This window comes from Primulina huaijiensis, chromosome 6, assembly GCF_012295235.1.
Source record: "Primulina huaijiensis isolate GDHJ02 chromosome 6, ASM1229523v2, whole genome shotgun sequence".
NCBI classification, from domain to species: Eukaryota; Viridiplantae; Streptophyta; class Magnoliopsida; order Lamiales; family Gesneriaceae; genus Primulina; species Primulina huaijiensis.
This window is the reverse complement of record NC_133311.1, coordinates 11,104,510-11,112,270: the sequence shown is the minus strand read 5'-3', so window position 1 is coordinate 11,112,270 and position 7,761 is coordinate 11,104,510. Positions and strand designations below refer to the sequence as shown.

Below are 7,761 nucleotides of genomic sequence, written 5' to 3'. Positions count from 1 at the left end.
GATTCGGTTTAAAACCGAGACTCCGGTCTAAATTTTAAAACGAGTAGACATTTTAGTTGGTATCAGAGCAAGGGTCCTGTATAGGGTTGTGCCACCGTCAGTTTCTGCCGCTCAGTCTTCCAAGCCTCTAGTCTGTAAGCTTTATGATTTTAAATGATTTATTGTTATCACCTACAGGATTTCATGATTTACGCAATATGTTGAATTACTATTTATGTTTAACTGTTCCTACGGTTTAAGGTCCATATTTTCAAAACTAGATTAATTGCATGATGGGTTACGTTTTAATTGGACTGTATTCAGATATGCCTCCCAGACGCGAGCCCAGGATGGTTAGAGTGGATGATATCCCTGAGGGTGGCAGAGGGCCTCCACCACCACCGCCAGGGGACCCAGCTACCCGAGTTCTTGAGGGTATGGCTAGACTGTTGGAGCAGGTTCAGCAGGCTCCTAGACAACAGACTGATATTTTTGAGCAGTTCCGTAGGCTCAACCCGAAGGAGTTCGGGGGTACCACTGATCCATTCGTTGCAGAGGGATTGATTAGATCACTAGAGCTACATTTTGATTACCTTCAGGTGAGGGATGGCGACGGGGCCAGGTGCGCCATCTATATGCTGAGAGATGATGCGTCCCTATGGTGGGAGGGAGCCGCGCATGCTGTGGATTTGGCCACCCTTACTTGGGCCAAGTTCAAGGAGTTATTCTACGGGAAGTATTTCCCAGTTGACGTCAGGGGCCGCCTGACGAGAGAGTTCATGAGCCTCAGGCAGGCAGATTTATCAGTGGCGGAGTTCATCCGCAAGTTTGACAGGGGCTGCCACTTCGTGCCCATGATAGCAGGAGATGCCGCCCAGAAGCTGAGGCATTTCTTGGATGGACTGAGACCTACTCTCCGCTGAGACGTCATGCTGATGAGGCCAGCAGATTATGACGAGGCCACTGCCTGAGCTTTTCAGGCAGAGTAGGTGTTGCGAGACATAGACTTTGAGATGCAGCGGAAACGGCATCAGGCCCAATCCAGTGCACAGCCACAGAAGAAGCAGTACACGGGACCACCAAGACAGCAGGGGCAGCAGAGGCCCCAGGGACAGGGTAGGAGGCCGCAGCCGCAGCAGCAGCAGCAGCAGAGACATCCTCAGGCGCTAGGGGTGTCTAAGCCAGATGATAGGCAGCCGTGCCCTCAGTACAGTAGATTTCATTTTGGCGAGTGCAGGTGGGGAACCTTCAAGTGCTTTGTATGCGGCCAGGAGGGACACAAAGCAGCGGACTGCCCTAAGAACAAGGGCCCCACTATCGGCAGGGCATATGTGATGCATGTCGAGGAGGCTGAGGCAGCACCAGACTCGACATTGATTACTGGTAACCTTTTTGGTTTAAGGTTTTAATTTACTGTTCAATTGCACGGATTTTATGCTTGTATGAGGACTTAATAGTGGGATTTATAACTTATAAAGATTTAAGATGCATGTTCTACTCGGTTGGGATTAAGAATTTTATTGTTTGATATGAAAAATTTTAAGGATCCAAACGTACTAATGGGTAAGTTATGGATTTAAAATGCAAATTTTGAACGGTTGGGGATTGATATTTGGGATAATTCAGTGTTTATTCGAGAATTTTGGGATTAATTAACGATAAGAAATCCCTTAAGTTCAATTCTATTAGATTTGATGGTATGTTCTGTCGCAGGGAGGATACTTATTGCAGGAGTAGCCACGCATGCGTTGCTTGATTCAGGGGCTACGCATTCGTTTATATCCGAATCTTTCGTGAAGTTACTAGGGATCATACCAGTAGCGATGGATTTGGGTTTCAGAGTATCGATCCCATCCGGGGATCAGATGTTCACATCTCGGATAGTGAGAGGATTAGAGCTCAAATTGCAGCAGAAGACAGTACAGGCAGATCTGATAGTACTGCCGCTGCCGGAGTTTGATATCATCTTGGGCATGGACTGGCTCTCTTCTCATGGAGCAGTCATAGATTTTCGCCAGAGGTCGGTGGCTGTCAGACCTCCCAATGGGAAGCCATTTGTATTTGAGGCAGCGAGACATCAGCAGTTCCCACACGTCATTTCCTACATGTGTGCAAGAAAGCTTATTAAGAGAGGCTGCCAGGCGTTCTTAGCCAGTATCGTATCAGTGGCAGAGCCAGTCAATAAGAGGCTGGATGATATAGATGTGGTCAGCGAGTTCTCCAGTGTGTTCCCTGGCGATGTTTCAGGCATTCCACCAGATAAAGAGGTGGAGTTCTCTATTGAGCTCATGCCAGGGACAGTGCCGATATCTAAGGCACCTTATCGATTAGCGCCCGCAGAAATGAAGGAGCTCAAGGATCAGATTCAGGATCTGTTGGATAAGAGTTTCATTCGCCCTAGTTTTTCTCCTTGGGGCGCACCAGTTCTTTTGTGAAGAAAAAGGATGGCAGCATGCGTCTATGCATTGACTACCGAGAGCTGAATAGGGTTACAGTGAAGAATAAGTATCCATTACCTAGGATCGAAGACTTATTTGACCAGCTTCATGGAGCCTCAGTGTTCTCCAAGATAGACCTTCGATCCGGATACCATCAATTGAAAGTGAGAGAGTCAGATGTGTATAAGACAGCTTTCCGGACGCGTTATGGGCACTATGAGTTCTTGGTGATGCCCTTCGGATTGACGAACGCACCAACAATCTTCATGGATCTCATGAATCGCGTGTTTCAGCCATTCTTGGATCAGTTCGTCATAGTCTTCATTGATGATATACTGATTTATTCGAAAAGTAAGGAGGAGCACAGTCATCACTTGAGGACAGTATTGCAGACTCTACAGGATAGATGACTGTATGCCAAGTTCAGCAAGTGTGAGTTCTGGCTTGACCGAGTGGCATTCTTGGGCCACATCGTATCTCAGGATGGCATAGAGGTCGATCCGAGCAAGGTAGAGGCAGTCAGAGATTGGCCAGTTCCGAAGAGCGTGACAGAGATCCACAGTTTCTTGGGATTGGCAGGTTATTACAGAAAGTTTATCCAGGGCTTCTCTTCTATTGCAGTGCCCATGACCGCTTTGACGAAGAAGAACGCCAAGTTTATCTGGGGATCTGAGTGTCAGGAGAGTTTCGACAGACTGAAGCAGGCCTTGACCACAGCGCCAGTGCTAGCTATGCCATCAGGGCAGAGAGAGTTTGTGGTATATACAGATGCATCGAAGCTTGGTTTGGGCGCAGTTCTGATGCAGCAGGACCGAGTGATAGCCTATGCATCCAGACAGCTAAAGGTTCATGAAAAGAATTATCCGACTCATGACCTCGAGCTAGCAGCAGTGGTATTTGCCCTGAAGATCTGGAGACACTATCTGTATGGGGAGAAGTGCAGAATTTTCACAGATCATAAAAACTTGAAGTACTTCTTCACACAGAAAGAACTGAACATGCGACAGAGGAGGTGGCTTGAGCTGGTGAAGGATTATGATTGTGACATTAGCTACCATCCGGGTAAAGCTAATGTAGTCGCAGACGCTCTGAGCAGGAAGCACGCAGTGATTGGCCATCTGTCAGTGCAGAGACCGCTACAGGCTGAGATTCAGAGATTTGAGCTTGTAGTTTATGCCAGGGGCGAGGCCCCGAATCTTGCTACTCTGACAGTACAGCCGACTCTGAGAGACAGAATTCGAGCGGGGCAGGCCTTGGATGAGCAGTTACAGAAGTGGAGACGGAGGGACGAGGCTAAGGGCCAGAGACTGTATGCAGTTGTGGACGGCATAGTCAGATATAGGGACCGCCTATGGGTTCCTGACAGTGATTCCCTCCGAGCAGATATCTTGAGTGAAGCCCACAGCACACCGTACTCCATCCATCCAGGGAGTACGAAGATGTATAAGGATTTACAGACTATTTATTGGTGGCCGGGCATGAAGCGAGATATTCTGCGATTTGTCTCCGAGTGTTTGACTTGTCAGCAGGTTAAGGCAGAACATCAGAGACCTACAGGGAAGCTGAGACCACTCCCTATTCCCGAGTGGAAATGGGAGAATATTACTATGGATTTCGTGACAGGGCTTCCGAGGACTACTGGAGGATTTAACGCCATCTGGGTGATTGTTGATCGACTCACTAAGTCAGCTCATTTCTTACCGATCAGAAAGACATTCACCATGACTCAGTACACAGAGTTGTACATCAGAGAGATAGTCAGACTGCATGGGATTCCAGTGTCCATCGTGTCAGACAGGGATCCGAGATTTACGTCTGCATTCTGGAAGAGTCTTCACCAGGCTTTGGGTACGAAGATATTGTTCAGTACCGCTTTTCACCCTCAGACAGACGGTCAGTCAGAGAGGGTGATTCAGATTCTGGAGGACCTGCCCCGGGCATGCATGATCGACTTCCAGGGCAGCTGGGAGCCGAAGTTACCTCTTGTGGAGTTCACGTACAACAACAGTTATCAGGCATCGATAGGTATGGCTCCATACGAGGCACTGTACGGGAGGAAGTGTAGGTCGCCAGTTTATTGGGATGAGATAGGAGAGCGAGCAGAGTTGGGTCCGGATATTGTCAGACAGACAGCAGATCTAGTGGCCAGGATTAGAGACAGGATGAGGACTGCGCAGAGCCGTCAGAAGAGTTATGCTGATCAGAGACGGCGAGATCTCGAGTTCGCAGTAGGGGAGCATGTTTTTGTGAAGATCGCACCTATGAAGGGTGTGATGAGATTCGGGAAAAAGGGCAAGCTCAGCCCTAGATTCATCGGACCATTTGAGATCCTAGAGAGGGTTGGGACACTCGCATACAGAGTTGCTTTACCACCGAATCTGGCGGGAGTTCATAATGTGTTTCACGTCTCTATGCTACGTAAGTACATGTCGAATCCTTCACATGTGCTTAATTATGAGCCACTTCAGCTGACACCGCACCTATCATTTGAGGAGAGACCAACGCAGATTCTGGACAGACAGGAAAAGAGACTCCGGAATAAGGTGATCCAGATGGTCAAAGTCAAGTGGTTGAATCATTCTGAGGAGGAGGCCACGTGGGAGACAGAGACCGAGATGAGGAGTCGCTACCCAGAGTTATTTGGTACGTTCTAATTTCGAGGATGAAATTTTGTTTAAGGAGGGGGAGAATTGTAAGGTCCAGGAATTTAATTCGCGTAACCTAAGCGCATGCAATCTAGGATTTTTATTTTTTTAAAATATGTGCTTAATTATTTTTATGCATTTTGTGCATAATTCATGCATGATAAGATGTAATTCATAAAATTTTAAAAGTTCATGCATTAGGGTTTTTAGATGCATTTCACGCTCGAACGAGGATAGGAGACCGGGGGAATTGTTTTTTTTTAAAAAAAAATATTTTATTTCATGATTTATTTTTATAAATTAATATAAGGTGTTTTTAAGTGTATTTTTCAAAAATATGTATTTTTCAAAAATAAGTATTTTTACCCGCATGATTTTTATTTTAACGGTACGTGAATTTTATCGAATCGGGAGACGTTTCGAGGTTTCGACTAATATTTTTAAAAACTTTCCAACACGAAATAATTTTCGGGAGTGCGTTTGGATTTAACGGGCCTACTTTTAAGCTCATTAGGTTTTAACATCTTTTAAAAATTTAATTAACATGATTATTGTCCACTAACCTTCTAATTAACAAAATCATTTAATCCTAAGCATCTCTTTACCTACCCGTAACCCCCCATCAGCCGATCACCCTTTTTTTTTCCATTCAAAAGTCTCTCGGTTTCAGCAAGAAAATTTCCCCAAGAAGTTTCGGTCCAGCTTTGCTCCAAAGAAAAGAAATCTTCCGGCACTCATTCTTCAACCTCCTCGCGTCTACTACATCAAGGCACGCATTGTATTATTTTTTTTGCATCATACACGCATTATATACGGTTGTAGGTATTCTTGCATTCAAACTTTCGATCTACCCTTGTACATGAAAGATTTTCGAAATTCTTGTATATCCCTTGCATTCTTGGTTGTGCTCACGTTTTATTCTGAAAATTTGTGTAAGGGGGCTGCTGGTTGGCATCATCAGAAGCTGTTGATGTCGAGAGAGAGGAGGAATAGCACCTGGAGTCGAAGCTTGACAGATCTAAGTGTGGTTCTTGAGGGCTGTTCGGTGTAGGTGAATGTGAGGGGGTGGAAGTGGGTTTGATCGAGATTAAGGAGGACTCGGCTGTGCATGGGCTCGAACCCAGCCATGTCTCAGCCCTTGTAATGTCTGGTGGAATGATTAGGAGTGACCCATAGGCACTTGGATGAGGGAGAAGCTCGGTCCTTGGAGATATAGCTTGATAGGGAGAAGGGCAATAGTTGTGTTCGGGTTCTCCGTAGGATTAGTACAGCAGCCTTTTGCTTTGGTGTGGATTAGTTTAGAAGGCCCTTATGGTCTTAAGATTGAGATTTAAAGGCTGGACATGGGTGATAGGAGGTGGATCGAATATTTCCAAAGGTGGGAGCCATGTGTAGGTTGGTGATTGCACAATAAGTGGGGTGGTTGAGAGTTTTGTTTTGTTTTGTTTTTTCTGGAATAGTAGCCGAGAGCTTTTGGGTTTGATATTATAGTATTAGGAGCTGTACGGTGTTGTTAGGATATGTTAAAAAGTTGAGAAAAATTTAGTAGAGTTCGAGCCGATTCGGTTTAAAACCGAGACTCTGGTCTAAATTTTAAAACGAGTCGGTTAAGTTCTAATTTTGGCTTGGGTTTAAGTCTAAGAACACTTATACAAAGGTTTTGGGACATTTTAAGGAGTTTGGTAAGCTTGGGGTCAATTTTAGAGGTTCAGAGATGAAACGATAATTTTTGGGTTTCCAGGGGCAAAATGGTCATTTTGCACCCGAGGAGAGATTTTGGTACTGGCAGCGCCCTGAGCACAAATTTATGATATTTTAAATGTTTATGCATCACATTTATGATTTTTATGGAATTATGATAAATATGTTGCATGTTTGGTTTAAAAGAAAAATTACGTATATGCATGTTTTATTAAGTGGTGAATATGATGATTTTTGAAGGATGTGAATTGGTTGTGACTGACGATGTATATGTATACGATGATATGAGATATGATGAGCTGAGGCCCGGGCTCAGTGGGCGGATAATGCTGTCGCTGATGTCCCTCGCCGCCGGGTACCACGGTTTATATAGATGGATCCATCGAATAGAGCTGATACGATAGAGCTGATACGAAAGTCACAACTAATGATCTGAATTCAAGCAAAAAGCAAATGTATACGTTTATGATGACATGATTTGACACAAGAATGAAAATGTATACGTATATGATGACATGAGATGACACGATTTGACATGTTATGATTTTATACGACACGTTTGTGTTATGTTTTTAACTTCATGAAAGATATGTTGAGTATGATATTTTTCACTGTTGTGTGCTATGTATATGTACTTGTTATTCCTGGTACAGGTGTGTTGAGTCTTTAGACTCACTAGGCGTGTGTGATGTAGGTGAGCTAGATTCTGAGGAGACTGGAGGTGCTGGACTCTGAGTCAGCGGACCTGATGGGCGACACGACCCGAGGGCCTATGATTTTTCCGCACTTATACGATTTTATGTTTTGGAGAGGATACGATGATTTTATACGCTTTTTCATTATACAGTTGATGTTAGGATTTTTACTCGTCTTCATTCCGTATATTTTATTGGTAATTAATTATGATAATTTTTAAATGATGTTTTTAAGTAGGAATGTCTGCATGCGATTTATTTAAATATTATTTTCAAAATGTGAGCTTTATTATAAAAAAAAAA

General features: G+C 44.4%; 2 protein-coding genes across 2 annotated transcripts; both read left to right on the top strand.

Annotated features, from left to right (window-relative positions):
• The first annotated feature begins 254 nt into the window (after positions 1 to 254).
• On the top strand, positions 255 to 7,620 carry LOC140979607 (uncharacterized). The gene is made up of 2 exons (XM_073445090.1): positions 255 to 1,362; positions 7,458 to 7,620. Exons 1-2 carry the CDS (start codon positions 993 to 995, stop codon positions 7,496 to 7,498), a joined length of 411 nt encoding a protein of 136 aa, XP_073301191.1. The 5' UTR covers positions 255 to 992; the 3' UTR covers positions 7,499 to 7,620.
• On the top strand, positions 330 to 902 carry LOC140979077 (uncharacterized). The gene has a single exon (XM_073444430.1). The coding sequence runs from the start codon at positions 330 to 332 to the stop codon at positions 900 to 902; it is 573 nt and encodes a 190-aa protein (XP_073300531.1).
• Positions 7,621 to 7,761: the final 141 nt, after the last annotated feature.

Bases quoted from the DNA above. Each gene is read 5' to 3' on its own strand.
- LOC140979607 (XM_073445090.1), top strand. From the start codon at position 993: ATGCAGCGGAAACGGCATCAGGCCCAATCCAGTGCACAGCCACAGAAG. The intron at 1,363-7,457 runs GTAACCTTTTTG...TGTGTGATGTAG, and splicing joins AGACTCGACATTGATTACTG to GTGAGCTAGATTCTGAGGAG.
- LOC140979077 (XM_073444430.1), top strand. From the start codon at position 330: ATGGTTAGAGTGGATGATATCCCTGAGGGTGGCAGAGGGCCTCCACCA.